Source organism: Diadema antillarum, unplaced genomic scaffold (assembly GCF_040938485.1).
Source record: "Diadema antillarum isolate AM-2024a unplaced genomic scaffold, OU_Dant_1.0 seq00001069_RagTag, whole genome shotgun sequence".
In the NCBI taxonomy this organism is placed as follows: domain Eukaryota; kingdom Metazoa; phylum Echinodermata; class Echinoidea; order Diadematoida; family Diadematidae; genus Diadema; species Diadema antillarum.
In genome coordinates this window covers 1,332,862-1,351,834 of record NW_027271894.1, presented here as the reverse complement: position 1 = coordinate 1,351,834, position 18,973 = coordinate 1,332,862, and the positions used below count along the sequence as shown (strand labels likewise).

General features: G+C 39.0%; 1 protein-coding gene across 1 annotated transcript in view; it reads left to right on the top strand.

Moving 5' to 3' along the window:
- The window catches only part of LOC139743336 (uncharacterized), a 70,376-nt gene that overhangs the window by 31,532 nt on the left and 19,871 nt on the right, over positions 1-18,973 (top strand). The window contains exons 2-5 of the mRNA XM_071653827.1: positions 701-1,021; positions 6,435-6,670; positions 15,043-15,145; positions 16,007-16,168. Coding sequence (XP_071509928.1) covers positions 701-1,021; positions 6,435-6,670; positions 15,043-15,145; positions 16,007-16,168 — 822 coding nt within the window. The remainder of the gene's footprint in view (positions 1-700; positions 1,022-6,434; positions 6,671-15,042; positions 15,146-16,006; positions 16,169-18,973) is intronic.

Here is an 18,973-nt window from a genome sequence, read left to right as displayed (position 1 = left end):
TATGATACGCGTACGGATTTATTTGTAATCAAACTTGATCGAACCATCAGTAGGTAGCTCGATTGATATCAAGAGCAGGGAAGTAAAGTGAAATGAGCGGGCAAGTATACCTACATTCCCTTGGTCTTGCTTGCCTGGAAGCATCTCGTTGAAGCACCACAAGTTGGTTCTCACTCACTCTAGTTTCTTTTTTTTTACTCTTTTTTTACTAGTTTCTATAGATGTATATAATTATGTGTCTATTAAAAAAAAAATAATGACCTAAAAAAAAATGACGACCTAACGATAACTTGTTTCATTTTGCAGCTTTCAAATTTTTAGCTTTCATAATATTTCAAAGCACTGGTCCTCCTGATAAACCGTAACCAGGCAGAATAAATAGGTTATCATTTTATGAAATCTGATTTATAAAATATAATAATATATTATAGAAAAAGAATAAACCAAAAAAAAAAAAAAAAAAACACACCCCACAACCACAAAAAGGGTATATATACACAAACAGAAAAATCTCCGGGCCTGAATAAAGTCATCACGATCTGGTCATTATTGTCAACCACCATCATTGCCATTCCCATTTAATCAGTGCTGTCATCATCACCGTCCTATGCTATCTACCCACTTCTGCTTATCCACGAATGTAAACATAAGTGTTTATACATCTGTTTAATTCATTTACTTATTGTTTCTTTTTCGACAGACAATGTCAGGACACTCCCAGCCATAAGTGGTGTAAGTGGGTCGACTATTGAGCTACCGTGTGAAATTCACGAGCCGGTGGCAGTAGTCACTTGGTATCGCTACAGCTTCCTAGGGGATACGGCCGCTGAGAACGCCAAGAGCCTTGTATACACGATTGGAAGTGAGGTGACCAACGAGGCGGGTCCTAGATTCAGCATGACGCCGACGTACTCCTTGGCGGTGAAGGACCTATCAGTAGAGGACGAAAACACATATTCATGTTACGTGGCTCTGGAAGTTGGTGGAGGATATGCTAGTTACATTAACTTGACGGTAATCGGTGAGTATTACACGATAAAGGAAATATAAACAGAATTACTTGTAAGGTTTCAAGCGGATATTTCCATATTGATGCAATGTTATCAAAGCGGGTGTACAGTCGGTGTGACAGTATATGGGGGGGGGGGGCGTTGACACTTATGACATTTCACTAGCCTGCGAGCTAGAATAAGAATAATGATATCATGGAAGCTACAAGTTGGATATCAAATTTCACATCTTTGAATATATTTGTCTATTGATTAATTCTCGGCCCCAAATTAAAGCCTGGGTGCAGGGGAAACTTGGTATAACGAATACTTATCGGTTATTACGAGGAAATTTTCCCGGTCCCAAATTTCCTTCCACACGAGTCTATGTAAAATGCTACTCTTATAGCGAAATCGGCTATAACGAAATAACTGCTATAACGAGATAAATTTTGTGATTTCCAAACAAAGAAAAACATAGCCAATCAAACCTGATATAGCGAGGTAAAGCAAAATGTCTTCGGGTAAAGCTTTACTTCGCCTGTGCTATCAGTATCACGTTCCGAGATTGTAAAGCTCGATGCGCCAAAAACTGTCTTGTACACACATATTTTCTTCCGTTCACTCTACAGCTAGCACCGCATGTTGTACGTGTATGTGTGTGTGTGTGTGTGCGCGCGCACACTGATACATGCAGAAAATGTGGTGGGACGGCCGTATACATGACATCATCATGACGTTTAGCAAGTGTGAGGCAATCTGATGCTGTGATTGGCTTTCTACGTAGGGATTTCCCCATCTTCACACACACACACACACACACACACACACAAGCATTGTGCAGACCATATTCACGCTTTCCACACAAAACACACACCCATACCATAACCACATACCAATCCACAGACGATCTTCACACAATCGCAAGCTATATAGATTTACAAATTCAAACATTTACAATTAATAAGAAAAACATTCTTGATATCGGATTTCATTGGCGAAAAAAACATCTTCTTACCCATAAAGGTGATTAATTACCTCACACACATTACCAAGTTAATTATCAGTATTGATTGAAAGATGATGGGTAGTCCCACGTGTGCAAATTAATGTCTTTATGTTATGCGTTCTTTTATGCCTACTGATATAACGAGATATCGGCTATAACGAGGAAAACGACTCGGTCCCGACCATCTCGTTATATCGAGTTTCCACTGTATTACACTTATCATGAATGTATCGTATTATTATTTATGATTGACATCCATAAGAAGAACGTCGTAGTTGGTACCTGGACTTACTGCTTTTTAGTGCAGCGATTCAGGGGACGACTGACTGTGAGTTTAACTGGTAAACTGTACTGGTATACCTTCACGTGGTAGGGCTGTTGAGTTTGCTGACTAGTTCAGCTGGTAACGAATAGACCAGGGGCCCGTTTCATAAAACTTGCCATCAGTGGAAAGTTGTCGTAGATGTGACAAGCTACTGAAATCCTTGCACCTGACTGACTGAGAGCAGATTTGTCATAGAAATGTGGCAGTTGTCACTGATAACAAGTTTTATGAAACGGGCCCCAGGGGTCTAACTTTTGGAAGAAGATAAACCTTCTCATCCTTACCAAAGAACTGCAGGCGGTTCGGCAGCATGCCAGAAGGCTGATCAGGATGTAAGGGGAAATGTCTTTATAATCGTAGGCCCTACAGAAATAATCAAGCAATGACCATACTTTTGAAATTGCCAGTATTGAGATCAAACTGTGGAATAGAAACATTACTCTTGCGTTTTGATATTAGGACAAACTCAAGGGCAGGAACATGTGTAATCGCGCAATTCAGGGTATCTTTTCAAAACCGTGTCGACATCCTTGCAGTCTCTCAACCTAGCTCCGATGAATGCTGTGACCATCCTAGAGAGGCAATGGGATCTGCTGGAAACTCGGTCCTTAGTTGATATATAGGCCTATATATCTATATATCAGATATGAGAAAGGACGGAGAAATTGGTGCGTAGCTTTGGCATCATTATTCCTCATACCATTCCTCCTTTTCGGAAAAGCGCAAGAGTTGAAAGGTAAAATTGGCCTCCGCCGGGAAATTCAACCCGGGTCTTTGGCATATGGAACACCAACGCCTTAAACCGCTTGGCCACGGAGACGTCATAGGGTTCAGGCAGATCCAAGCTCGAATACCCGACGGACCAACCCTTCAATCCTTTATGCGCATGTTCCTTTTTTTTTGGGGGGGGGGGGGCAGAGAGTTATGACTTAAACAACCAGCCGCGTACCGGTGAATTGGGATATTGTTTTGCAAGAAAAAAAAAATCACCGCTACAACAGCTTTTTGACTTCACCTGAATTAATTTTGCATATGTGAGATATGAGAAAGGAAGCAAAAATTGGTGCGTAGCTTTGATTCCTCATACTGTTCCTCCTTTTCGGAAAAACGCAAGAGTTGAAAGATAATATCGGTCTCCGCCGGGAATCGAAACCGGGTCTTTGGCATGGAACGCCAAGGCCTTAAACCGCTCGGCCATGCATGGATACGTCATAGCGGTTCAGGCAGACCCACGCTCGAATACCCGACGGACCAACCCTTCAGCCCTTTATGCACATCATATACATCATAATTATTGTTCCTTTTGGGGGCAGAGAGTTATAAATAACAACTAGCCGCTTGCCTCAGCTGGATCTTTTATACCCCCGTCAAACCAGAGGCGGAATGAGCCGGAATGCCGGACGTTCGAATGAAAATTCTTCCTGCATTCCTTCATATTCGAAGTGCATTCTAAAAATTCTGACGACATTCTGAGTGCGTTCCAAACATTCGGGCCCATTATCGTGGCCAGCCCGAATGCTTTACCCATGCTTAAAACATTCGAGGAGCATTCAAAGTGGAGAAATATCGATTTTTATTCGAAGGATATTCTAACTGGACTCTGATTGCATTCTAAATATTCCTACGGCATTCTAACAGCATTTGAAACAATCTGATCTCATTTGAGGGAGAATCGGAATGGTGTTCCACCTCAAATTCTGCCAAAATATCTCAAATGCTCAAATGCTCCTACAATTACCCCAAGTTAAATACTGGTTAGTGAAAAGTTTAGAGTAAAGGTAAGAGTTTGGGTTAGGTTTCGAGTTCGAGTTCAGGTTAGGGTTAGGATTAGGTTCAGGATTAGGCGTATAGGGTTAGGGGCACGGGAAGGGTCTTGGGTAATTGCCCAGGGAGTACTGGCCTAGACACTCTCTTTCAAGGAGGTCTTGCTGGAGGACAGCAATCTATAGCAAAGCAATATTTTCCAAGGATGATCGAGTTGAGACTGGTGAAAATCACCATTTTATACGCTATCGGAGACCATTCCGGAGGCATTCTTGACACTCACACGGGATATTCGTGTTGCATTCTAAGTACATTCTAAGTGTATTCTAATTTTTCGGGCTGCATTCTGATTGAATTCGTGAATATTCAAAGTATATTTGGTAGCCATTCATGGAACGTTCTGACCGCATTCGAAATGAGTTTTTACTCCATGCGAGACGCTTTCCGACCATAAGACTTCGGGCAGCAATCGAACCGCGCTCGTGCGACATTCAAAGTGCTTTCTAAAGATTTTGACCGCATTCTAACAGTATTCTGAATATTCCTACAGCGTTCCAAGAACATTCGAGCAGCATTCGAGAGCTAATTCATTCCGAATGTGCAAGAATGATTCGAGAATGATTCGAAGTGCATTCCAAGTATTCGAGCAGCATTCCCTACCAAACTGTTGGAATTTGAATTTTTCTCCCGAATGTGCCGCGAATTTAGAAAATCTTTAATTCCGGCTGGTTCTGCGTGATTCGTGCTGATTCCGAATAAGTGTGACGGGGGTATAATAATGAGATTGACGTACAGGTGAATTGGGATAATGTTTTGCGAAAGATCACCGCTGCAACATCATTTTAGCTTTTCCTGAATTAATTTTGCATATGTATATATATAGCCTATGTATAAAGGATTTGATCAAGAACCATATATTTAAACTTATTCAAGAAAGGAAACAGCTGAATGCTAAAAGACATGAGGAGTGTATGATATCAAAAGTTACCGCAAGAAGTCCACAAGATCTGCGCCAAAAACAAACAAACAAACAAACAAACAAAACAAAAGAAAAAATGGCAGGTTTTTCTCCGATGGGTAGAAAAAGCTATGAAAACGGTGAACAGAGCACTTCAAAGAAGTTCTAAGTAGACCACAACCAAAATAATAGTTTCGCTGAAGTAAGGAAGGTTAAAATGAAGGATAACTATATAGTACCTGACAAGTATTACTGGTAAGATGTAAAAAGCTGGAGGGGATACTAGTATGTTTAGTTCACTTGATTCTCCACAACTGGAGCTGTGCATGGGTGTATGGACTGGAAAGATGGTGTTGCTGTTGACTGTAACTATAGGGGTGTGGTAGCATTCATCGCCCATCCCTGCGGGAGATATCTCATAATCTTATGGTCTGGCTGAAATAATGGTCCAATCAACCGTTGATAGCATTGATTGGACTACCGACAAGCATAGACGAACTCAAATGACTTGCAAGAGCTGGTGGTTGATGCCATCAATGACAATGCTGGATCACTTGGTCTGAATCAACTGTTGTCGATAACTTCACATACCTTGGCAAGAAAGAAAGAAAGAAAGCAAGCGAGAACGTTGAAAGTATATGCAATATTAAAGGATGTGCTATCCACGCTCTAACAGGCCTGTTAAGTGTGAGGTTTCAAGTTATCTTAGGAAAGAAAACTTGATGCTTTTCATGCAAAGTGTCTCCGAAGATATCTGTGCACCAATCACTAAGAATTCATTACCAACAAAAAGGTCAGAGAAAAATCAAAACATTCTCCAGTATCCGATGCAATCTGTAATAGGCGCCTAAAATGGTTAAAGCATGCTGCAAGGATCCCACCTTGGAACTTAAACTGACAGTTGCCATCATGCACATTATGTTCTTGTCAATTTTGACACTTGTGGCGTGTTCCATGACTGGTTTGCAGGAGTATCATTTATGGTACATGTAAATCCACCTTTCACAAATAAACCGTAAACATAACAAAAGACAAAAGATCGAATGTGTGAATATATTGTCGACTAATATTACATGAGAACTACGGAGACTGTACATAATTGCATGAAGGGCGTAGATTCCCAGGAGCTAATATTAAGCTAATTCTTACATGAACCTTATAGTTGTAGAGAACAGCTCTTTCAGAAAATGTGAACAACTCAAGATTGACCTGGTTGCCCTGTTTCACCTTTTTTGGTGTCCTCATTTAAAAAGATCAATGGGTGCGACTTTTTGTTGGCTTTGTGCTGCACTGTCACATTATGATTGAAAATCCGACTTGATGACTTCTTCTTGATTACTGATCCACTCCCGAAACTGATATCAATTCATATTACCACTTTTCCACCAGCTCTTGCCCAACCACTGCACCCGACTGTTGACTACTGCACACCAACACGGGAGGGAGTGTGCATCTACACGGTAGCTGAGTCGATTGAGGATTCCGAAACATTTGCTATTATATGTCGAGTAAACATGGTTCGCCCCGCAGTTCGCCTCTCATGGAACATCACCGAGGGCGGCACGAACTTGACGGAGGAGAAACAAGTAGAAGGGGGTCTGTGGAATGTGTCTCTTTCCATAAAGGTGAGAAGTCCTCAACCAGGCTTACGCAAATTTATGAATATTTGCCTTTTGTCTCACTAAATCTTTAAATACATATTTATGAAAATAAACTTGTCTCAAGGAGTGTCTAGTGTAATTTATGAATAATCATATGATACCCTGAATCACATCTCAGGCTTTCCGGTACTTATAGTTTGTCCGAATCTGTTTTCAGAATCCCTTCTCAGAAAGGGGGGGGGGGGGGAGTGAACAAAACAGTCAAGACCCGATTTCGAAACTGGGAAGAATATTCTCCCCGAAATACTCAGAGCAGGGATTAAACTGTCAAACCATTTGTATTTTCATTTGCAAAGATTTAGAATAGCAGCTTCGATATTGCCCATTGACCTTTAATTTGTAGTTTTCACAGCTGTAATGTTTTTGGGTGCATTCTCGGCGTCCATGTTCAAACGTCAAATTACAAGTGGCCTATCATTATCGTGAATTAATTGATTGTAAAAAAAAAATGTATAACCCGCTTGATATGAAAGTAACCACAACCACTTTTACTCCATTTTTTATAGTTTGCTTTAATGCTGTTTTACAATGGAGCAAGATTGGTCCAATCTCCCTGTCCTATACAGACAAAGATATTCAGTATTATTCATTATCTATAGTTGTCGATAAATTTTGTGACTGTTGCAAGTAGTGAACGAAATAAATAGTTTGTTACTGAACATGCATTATATATATATATATATATATATATATATATATATATTATGTTTATAGTGAATGAGGCTGAATGCACTATAACATTATAGGGCTCACACCTGTAAATAAAATGGACTGTCTCAGACCCCTTCACAAAGTCGTACCAAAGATACCAAAATAAATGAAGAAAAAAAATTAATTAAAAATCAATGATGTAGTTTGGCAAATAAAACTGAATAGCTGTAGACATTGAGTATGATTTCCTGTAGAAACTGAATTTTGGTTGGAAGATGAAAGCTTCTCTGATGGAATTTGAGGGGACTATATTTCATTGGGTACGTGTACGGAAAATGGGTGATTTTTTGAGTGACAAGAACTCGTAGTCTGGCTTTGCGGACCCTTTGACAGAATTAGAGCAAAAGAACCCACCCTGGAAATTTGATGGATGAAAGGGTATATCTCACTTATTCAGGTTAGTGAAGATGAAACACCTCATTTCTCCCAGCTATTTTTACAGATTTTTTTGAAGTTTGAATTTTAACACACGTCTCTATGGGGTATTATTTACCCGTGTGAGCCCTATTATAGAATTTATAAAAAAAAAACCCCAAAGGCCATGATTTTCAAGTGTCCCCTTTAAGAAGCTGTATAACACTTGAATGTGTAATTTCTAATATGATGTAGGGGCAAATATCACCAAAAACACATTTGTGATGTTAAACAGTCAAATAAGAAATATGACCTCCACTATAGAGAATGCACGCAATGCATCAAGTCTATGGGAAGTATTCATCCCATACAAGCTCTGCTGGTGTATGTTGGTCTTGTATTGTGTCAGATCTCTTCCTCCCTCCCTTCCCCTTCTCCTCCATACCCCCCCCCCCCCTCTCCTCTACTCCCCCCCCCCAAACTCTGCCTTGCTACAATTTGTTTTCTTATTATGTTCTTGTGGTACAGGTACTAGATCTTAGTACATAGCAGTCAGCAGTATCACACATCTTTGAATTACTACTATGTTATTTTAATGTGTTTCTTTGTTTTGGCTACCACTGAAACAGCTCAAAATACATAAAGTTAGTCTGTTTGACAAAACAAAGTCTCTTCAAGTACTTTGTAGGCAATAAGGTGATGATAACACCCCCATAATCAAGGATAACTGCCTGCATCTATGTATTCATCTTATGAAGAACTGATCAACACTGCAAGAATTTATTCAAAAAACCCCCAAAGGCCATGATTTTCAAAAGTGTCCCCTTTGAGAAGCTTTATAACCCTTGAATGTGTAATTTCTCATATGATGTAGGGGCAAATATCACCAAAAACACATTTATGATGTTAAAAAGTCAAATAAGAAATATGACCTCCACTATAGAGAATGCACGCAATACATACAAGTCTATGGGTAGTATACATCCCATACAAGCTCTGCTGGTGTATGTACTTGGTCTTGTATTGTGTCAGATCTCTTCCTCCCTCCCCCTTCTCCTCCATACCCCCCCCCCTCTACCTCTCTCCTCTACCCCCCTACCCCCCCCCAACTCTGCCTTGCTACAATTTGTTTTCTTATTATGTTCTTGTGGTACCAGGTACTAGATCTTAGTACATAGCAGTCAGCAGTATCACACAACTTGGAATGACTGTGTTATTTTAATGTATTTCTTTGTTTTGGCTACCACTGAAACTGCTCAAAATACATAAAGTTAGTCTGTTTGACAAAACAAAGTCTCTTCAAGTACTTTGTAGGCAATAAGGTGATGATGACACCCTTATAATCAAGGATAACTGCCTGCATCTATGTATTCATCTTTTGAAGAACTGATCAACACTGCAAGAATTTATTTAAAAAAAACCCCAAAGGCCATGATTTTCAAAAGTGTCCCCTTTGAGAAGCTTTATAACACTTGATTGTGTAATTTCTCATATGATGTAGGGGCAAATATCACCAAAAACACATTTATGATGTTAAAAAGTCAAATAAGAAATATGACCTCCACTATAGGGCTCACACCTGTAAAGAAAGTGGACTGTCCCAGACCCCTTCACAAATTCGTACCAAAGATACCAAAATACATGAAGAAAAAAATTAATTAAAAATCAATGATGCAGTTTGGCAAAAAAACTGAATAGCTGTAGACATTGAGTATGAATTCTTCTAGAAACTGCATTTTGGTTGGAAGATGAAAGCTACTCTGATGGAATTTGAGGGGAGTATATTTCATTGGGTACGTGTACGGAAAATAGGTGATTTTTTGAGTGACAAGAACTCGTAGTCTGGCTTTGCGGACCCTTGGACAGAATTAGAGCAGAAGAACCCACCCTGAAAATTTGATGGATGAAAGGGTATATCTCACTCATTCAGGTTAGTGAAGATGAAACACCTCATTTCTCCCAGCTATTTTACAGAATTTTTTGAAGTTTGAATTTTAACACACGTCTCTATGGGGAATTATTTACCGGGTACCCGTGTGAGCCCTATAAGCACCGACAGATTCTAAATTTGCCCCGAAGGTCAGTTATATTCGAAGAGGCCGCAGGCCGAATTGAATATAACTGCCTGAGGGCAAAAATTCAGAATTTGGAGGTGCTTGGTACTTGTTATAGTGCAATAAGAAGTCATGCAATAGGTATGTGTTAAATGTAAAATAGTACACATACCCAAGGCAGATAAATGGGAAAAAAAAATACGAAAGCCTTGATCACTTACCAGTTTCTTTCAACCTGTGTAGACAAAATCCTGAAGATCCTAATTTAGCTAGAGCAAGTAACAATAGGTTTAATGGGACTAACGTTAGATCTACGAGCGATAGAGCTAGTTAACACGTAGGTCTAGTGAATCTAACAATTAGACGCCCTACTTACTGCAATGGGTCCAGGACTAGGACTATACCGGGTGCCCCCAAAAAGCGGAACGGTGGATTTTCAATACCTTGCGTTCTAAGTGTGATATATTTTATGACATCATTAGAAAGAGGATCTTCCGCAGAAGACAATGACATCAAAATCATTAAATTTGGTTCAGTACTTTTAATTCTGGCGACTTTTTGTTTGTTTTGAGGTGCAGGGTCACAAATATTAACTATGATGAGGTGCGGGTCACTCAACCATAAATCTGAGGTAAAATGTAAATTTCTTCGCATTTTTACATTTCTATGTCGCGTGTTTTTTTTTGTTTTTTTTTGTTGTTTTTTTTTGCAATTTCGGTCCACACAACTTTCTGTGAGGCTAATCTACGAAGTCTCGCGCGTCCTGAATGTCATTAGTACGCAAAAATGTGTGTGTCCGGAATTACCATGCTGTCCGGTAATACCATACCTGCGTATACAATATGTAATACGCTGCCCATTTCCCGACGCACTTCCGCGTAAAATGTACAGAGAAAGCGGCACATATCTTGGGTTGACTTGTTTTCAATATCCGTCGGACTGATTCCTTTTTTAGAACAGTAGGAGTCAAAAATTCGTAGGGCGTGTTTGATGACATCCTTTGTTTTCTTTGCGTCCTTATCGTCTAGTCTAAGGTGGTGTTTATTTCTATAGATCAGTCTCTGTAAGATAGGCGAACCTGTTGTTTTCAGCTTCCATGTTTAGATCTACCGCTGAGAGTCTAGTCCCACACAGCTAGTTGCTGGCATGGCCAGCGAGAGTATACAAATGATGCACAGGATAGAGTGTGTTAGTGTAGGCGTGGTGCACTCTCGGGTATTTACAATATAGTGCAACATGCACTCGGCTTCGCCTCGTGCATGTTTCACAATTGTAAATACCCTCGAGTGCACCACGCCTCCACTAACGCCACGAAATAATCCTGTGCATCATTTGTTTTATAAAATGGGTCGAAAATTCGAAAACTAACATCATTTTTCAGCGTTTTTCACGTACCTTTGCGGGTCAAGACGTCCGAAGATGTTCGTCCCAAACATTCACGCACGTCGCACTCGCGGAAGTCCCGCACATACAGTATAAGTATAATGGGGGGTTGGGTTTCCGGACACTTAAGTTCCCGCATGAAAACTTACTTATTTTACATAGAATATGCACCCTTTACCTTAAAGACTTGATATAGACTCCTCATAAAGGCCTACTAGACAACATACTCTGAAAACGGCGTGAGAATTAACCTGCTAAATCGTTGGATTTGCTCTTCAAAGTGACTCCATGTACGCGTCCGGTTCCATAACGCTTGGTCTACTGTACTGTACAAAGTGTACGTATAGTAGAGTATACGTACGTACGCCACACATGTTATGCACAAGGGAAGACAGGCCGGCCGGCCGGCAGCCCGAACTAGTAGAAGTTGTTTACAGGATTGACAGCGCGTATGCATGCAATTCATCAAAGGAGCCGCCGCGCGCACAGACGATCGGCAATCTACCATAGGATTACAGGCAGTGCAATTGTACTGAAGTAAAGGAAGGAGGTGTGTCTCATTTCAGCGCTTCCTATTGGCTACATTCTTGAACCCATTTTATAATCGGAAATAACGATAATATCCAGCAAAGCATATCGCGGTTGTTGCGCAATCGCGTATAAATTAGATGCGGGATTCATGTACTCAGTTGTCAAAGTGAGGGAGCAAAAACCGATTGTCATACCGATAGTGGATTATCGTTTGCAATCGTTATATTTTGCGTGCATTATAACTTTTGTCATGCACTGCCGGCCTGTATCATAAGTATGTTATATATTATACAACACCTCAGAATGATGTCGAATTGTGATTGGCCAAGAACATGTCACATGACATTCAATAGAAAATACCTATCAAACTCATTGAGAGTGACAGCCATACAATAGGCCCCTGGCAGGGGCCTATTGTACGGCTCGAAGGTACTATAGCACGGCTTCGCGGGGGGCTACTAATGCATGGCCGCTCACAGAGTTCTGTGGCTCACAGCAGCAAAGCGCCAGCAAACTACATTGTACGTGCTGACCGGCTGCGCTGCTGCGCTGCCGGTAAGTCTCACAGTCGACCAGGCAGGCGCGGCGAGTGCAACGTTATACAGTGGATGTACGCGCAGCTACTTTACCTAGCTAGTTGCATGTATTGCGGCCTTTATACCTACTGCGGTGTTTTTACTTTTGACTCTGATCTGCTACGTGGACCACAGTGATCCCAAAATCAAGACTTCATTTCAAGTTGAGAAACCGTAATTTGATTATTTTTCTGTGTTTATATACAAAATCATTTTCGGAAATAGACAAAGTCTACACCTACTACTAGATCTACCGACATCTCAGATCGGCCTAACAGTCAGGCCTATTTTTAAACTCGATCTAACGTTAGCGTAGAATGGGTATAACGCTAGACCCTGCGGAGTTTGTGATTCCCGTGACTGTGTGGTCGAATCATGACGAGTGTTTGAAAGCAGTACACAGGGTGGTTTACAATTCTCGGCCTAATTGTTACATTCATTTTTGGGCCTTCCTGAGTTGGCGGTCACTAATTCAGTACTGTGATTGTGGACAAGGTGTTGTATAAAACGAATAATTTATAATTTTGTTCGTGCATTGGGGCACGTAATACCGCACTCGGCGCGAGATTCGCCACTGGTCTATTCAACGCGGCGCTACGCGCCTTGTTGAATAGACCAGTGGCTTATCTCGCGCCTCGTGCTATATTCGTGCCCTATGCACTCACAACTCATAAATTATTCGTATACTATTATGTATATATATATATATATATATATATATATACAGGGCTCGACACTAACAGTGGCCCGGTGGCCCGGGGCCACCAAAAATGAAAGTCGGGCCACCAAATTTCAAAAAAAAGGGCAAATTTGGTGGCCCGCCTCGGGCCACCAAAATTTTTTGAAAAGTATGTCAATAAATTCATAACTTTTTGCGCCGGAAATTAGCAGTTAAATTTGTTCAAAGGATGGATGAAAAGGACTGAATGAATGCCTGAGAGTGAGTGTTGCAAGTTTGTTGAAGTTTATTTATGAGTGGATATGTCCAACTTCTAATTCTTACTATCATAAATCTTAAATATTTGACTCATTAAAAAAAAAGACTTTTAATGTTTTTTATTGTTGTTTTTTCGGGACACCAGATTTTTCTCTTGGGCCACCAAAAATTTGAAATTTAGGATCTTGGTGGCCCCATTGGGCCACCAAACAAAAAAGTTAGTGTCGAGCCATGATATATATATATATATATATATATATATATATATATATATATATGTATATATAATAGCAATAATAATGTCACAATAGAGGAATACATTAAATGCCAGTTGCCTTGATCTTATTCAAAATCCGAATTTTCGGGGGCTTCCCCCTTCGTCAGGGATGACAGTGCAAATTATCATCCCTGACGAAGGGGGAAGCCCCCGAAAATTTGGATTTTGAATAAAATCAAGGCAATTGGCATTTAATGCATTCCTCTATTGTGACATTATTATTGCTATTTCTAGTACTGCCAATACGCGGAGCAATTACGATATATATATAAATAATATATATATACATATATATATATATATATATATATAATATACATACATATATGATATATATATAATATTTATATATATATATATATATATATATATATATTATACATAATACTATCATATATATTATATAATGTACATACTATAGCCTCACGCTAGTTAGATTTATATTGTTACGAGTGTAGCCATACGAGTGAGTCATTTTTGTATCATTACAGCCCTGATGAAGGTCCTAACGAGACCGAAAGCTCGGCAATAAGCACACACGTTGCTATCTAGCTACGTCCATGAATGCTCTTCTTCTCGCACTATATACATATATATACATATATATATATATATATATATATATATATATATATATATACATACATACATATATATATGACCCTGCGTCACAAAACCAACAAAAAGTCACCAGATGTGGATTTTCAGTTGAGGGCAGATTCTTAAAGAGCAGACTCTAAGCTTTAAATGATTTATAACTCAATTGAAATGGACCCCCCTAATCTACCTAAATACTAGAAAGAAAGCACACACTTTCGAAAAGAGTAAAGTGAGAAAAGAGGCTCTGAAGTATAGAGTCTATTCAAGCGCTTAACCTTTACCAACCACCGGAGCAACAGCAATGAGGGGATTATCAGATTAAGCTAAAATCGAGCAGGTTCTATTAACACACTTTGTCCATGATTACTGCCAACTTTCAAATCAGTAGAGTTATCCTTTCAAAAGTTATTAGACTTGAAAGTGAAGAGTGTCTAAAGGATTTCAAGATATGAAAAGGGGACTCTAAGACATTCCTGATCATTTTCTTCTCCCCCCAAAAAGGGTTGTAGGAAAACTGCTGAAATTACACTTTCCCATTCATGTTGCTCCCAAATTAAATGATAATGAAGTAGAAGGATAGCTCTTCAAGAAAATATGAAAATCTCAAGATTGAGTCGGTTGACCTCACGTAAAATCAAGCGGTGCGACTTTTTGTGATGCACGGTCACATAAATATATATATATATATATATATATATATATATATATGGCCTTGCACCATTCTTGTGCGTTTTTTTAATTCCTACCCCTGCCCCTCGAATCGAAACGTATAAATTAAAAAAAAAGGAGAGAGAAGAAGTCGGCCCAAGGGATAGTTCATGTCCATTTCATGTACTATGACCAAAAACATCTTAACTTGGTACAAAGTTATAACTTCAAAAGGGGAATCTTTGGGCAATCTTTCATTTTTCCAGGTTTCCAAATATGAGGTCGGAGACAAACTCACTTGCCTGGCAGCGGGTAGTGCGGTGAACGGGTCGAGTCAAATAACCGCGTTCATTGAACATTACCACCAAGGTAAAATCAATACGACACATCCGTTGCACAAACACAATAGTGTATGAAGAGGTATGTTTTTAATTACTGAAGTTATTGAACGTGGATTTTCCTTTCAATTGATCCGTTGAATCATAAGGATAGATTAGTCTACGCATACAAAAAAAAACCCCTCAAATGCAAGTTCTGAACCCCTATATATGCATCCACCAGTGTACATGACATGTATTTTATACATCTCTTTCCAGTCAGTTAGAGGTCTATATGATGCGGTAATATCAAGATATCTTGATTATCAGCAGACAAAGTAGACAAGCGCTATGACTGAATCCACGTTTGTTTGTTTGTTTTTTTCAACTCTGAAAAAAAAAAGAACTGGAAAACAGATTTTTGCCGTCCAATTATCTCTTACGTTGTGAAAGATTACCCTTTACACTTGCAGAGTTGATGTCATAATTCATTGTTTAATAGTATTCAAATTTGAGAGTACATGTATACATAGCCGATAACGAACACTATAAGAAGATCAGGGCATTGTTATGTCATTATTATACTTCTGTAATGCCTTTTGCACTACTTTCACTAATACATCTTTAGCTTGCACCTATGATTGTTGATGTTTTTATCACATCAAAAAATGAGGCAATACCAAGCGCTACAGGCAGAGTCTGATGTGTACACATCATTACTTAAGAACACGGTTTTTTTGTGTGTGTATGTTTGACGTTCAATATATGTACACAAAAGCAAGTTTAACAATTTCGTGCGTTATGTGCTTCCATTCTTTTATTCTTCATCCTTTCTTCCGTCTGTGGCATTTTTGAATGAACTGATTAAGAAGGGAAGCAATGAATAAACTAACAAATATTTCGGGCTTTACAGGAACTCCTGAAAGTATAACGGTCGAGGCAACTGCACCTGTGTCCCAAAAACCGTTGGTGAAGGATTGGACACCTTTCCTCGTCAGCGTGGCGTCTATCATCGTGACTATCACAGTGCTGTTAATTACCATTTTAGTTGCCATTCGTCATCACATAAGAAAAGGTACCCTCAAACTTCTTCATACGTTAGGAGAGAAAGCCTCAAACATGTTCTTGCTTGATTATCTCCACCATGTAACGATGGAATAGTTGTGTGTGTGTGTGTGTTTTGTTTGTTTGTTTGTTTTTCCAGCAAGTTATATCGAGCACAAGTTAAATTGCTGTTTGTTTTTGGAGTTCATTTTCTGAGAATATTTTGTTTACTATTCAGTTTCCAAATCCATTGTCTGTTTGTGCTCTATATAACCTTTCTATTCTTAACTTGGGTGCATGTGTGTTTGATATTGGGTATATCTGTTAACAATCTCATTCTTACGTTGCATCAGACTAGTATTTTCAGGTATTAAGATCAGCATGAATAGGAGTCCATTTGCTGAACAACCCAGTTTTGAGGGTATGAAGATGCCTCTTTTTATTCATCCTGAATTGAGTATGCCTAATGTAAATAAATAAAAAAAAACATTCGCCTATACGTTGGATCTGCAACAGGTAATTTTATCAGTTTTCAATTTCATGATTTCGTCATCTGCAAAGATGTAAAATCACTACACGCAATATATATGTATATTTATATATACATATATATATATATATATAATTTATATATATATATATATATATATATATATAGAGAGAGAGAGAGAGAGAGAGAGAGAGAGAGAGAGGTGGAGAGAGAGAAGTTAGGCTAATGTCACGAGGCTTGTCCGCAATGACTTTTTTCTCTTTTTTTTTGTGAGGAGCACAAGTCAACACAAAACCGCTTTCGGCAACGAATCATAAGCATCAAAGACAAGATGCGTGCGATACTTGCAATTGATCTCAAGGTGCGTTTAGTTTGTGGAAAAGGAACCTTAGCAGAGCTACTTATACCACTGTCTTTAGTATGTCTACGATCTAGTATAGACATATCTTAAACAAAAAACAAAAAAGTCTGGTACATGTAAAACCACTAACCCTTGTCGCACATCAATTTTCAGGAGTTGGAACAGAAGATCCTGCTTCAATAACCACACCTTTTATGGTCTTTTCTTTTAAAAATTTTCAAACCAGTGAGAGTTCATGCTCCAATCCGAACGTGGTCCGAATTTGATATCTGCAGAATATTGGGTTTACAATAATATGTCTGAATTTGCATCAGAAACTGACGAAAAGTTGTCCTAGAATGTCTGTAAGTTTCGATCACATTCTGAAAACACAGATTCCCACTTTCATTTCTTTCCCCGTGAAAGAATGGCGGCCACTGCTTACCATCTTGGATATTTGTCGTGCTATTTTTGCAACATTTCTTGTGGCTCCCTTTGCAACTTGAATGAAATAAGAGACTGATAGAAACGCTTCCGAGTTTGATGTGTTGCTAAAAAAAGGATTACTTTTCCCAAAACATGAGTGGATATCGCAGTCGAAAACACATCCATTAAGGCTTGATAGAATACTAGCCTGTACAACTGTAAGTAAAACCAGTACTACACCTGGACTTCTTCTTTGTGTTCAATTAGAACTAAAGAGTACAGTCAAGGCTTTTTGAGGGAGAATAGAGAGACTGTTTTTAATTATGTTGAAATTAGACCAATAACACGATAATTGCACTAGATTCAATCTTACCAAAAAAAAAAAAGGAAAAAAAAAAGATGACATCCCTGTCAACAGTCATCAGATGCCCCTTTGAAATAAAAAAAGCCTTTGTACACAGTTGTGGTGGCTGTCCGTCTTCATGAGAGCCATAGAGTTCTACAAGGTTGAGTGTCTTCTTGCCAGCGATTCCAGTGCATGCGATACCAGAATACTTCACGGTTTTAATCATATTTTCAATTGTTCTGAAAGAATTCATGCGACAGTTTCTGAATCAATTTTATGGGTCAAGGTATAGATAGTAAATTTCTAGGTTTTGAGTTTATTGTTGGTGCAGTGTACTTGCCATGTGAGGGATCTATTCACCATTCTAATGAAGTTTTTAACAACCTAGTGCAGGATATTATTGATATTACAATTAGATATGATGCACCCTTTTGTTTGTTGGGTGATTTTAATGCCAGGGCGGGTTTGCTTGATGATTTTTTAGGTGTAGAGGATGTGTTGACAGATCAGACTGGATTAGGCTTTTGTAATGATGTTTCTGATATGCATGTAAGTACTGATGGCCTAGATATTCTAACTTGTCGTTATAATACTGATGTCCATGTAAATGATAATGGAAAGTCTGTTATTGATGTGTGCCAAAGTTTTGATCTCAGGATTGTTAATGGAAGGACAGGGGAAGATCAGTCCGTCGGAAAATACACATGCTTCAACAAAAATGGTGGTTGTAGCACTATTGATTATGTTATTGTATCTCGCCAGTTATTTTCTAGCATTACACATTTCAGTATTGATGTATTTGATAAATGTTTGTCAGATGTTCATTGCCCTGTCATTGTGACCTTGCAATCGCAAAACTCTAAATCTGCTGATGTCGACAGTGTTTTTAACAATTCTCAAAACACTGCTGTAAACAATGCCGATTTAGATTCACAGCCTAATGAAAGTCAACGTTATTTAATATTCCAGTGGAACAGTGAGAGCGCTGCAATATTTAAACAGAAAATCAAGGACTCGGCTGAGTTTATGTGTGAAAATGTGGAATGTTAAGGGAATGCAAATCAAGGTAGTATTGATTTTTGTTATTCACAATTATGCGAAATGTTCGTCAATGTTGCACAAGATGTTGGCATTTGTTAATGGAGACAATCTCGTCATAATGTAAACACACATGGGACTGTCAATAAGGATAAAACCAACCATCAACTTTGGTTTGATGCAGAATGCAGAGCTG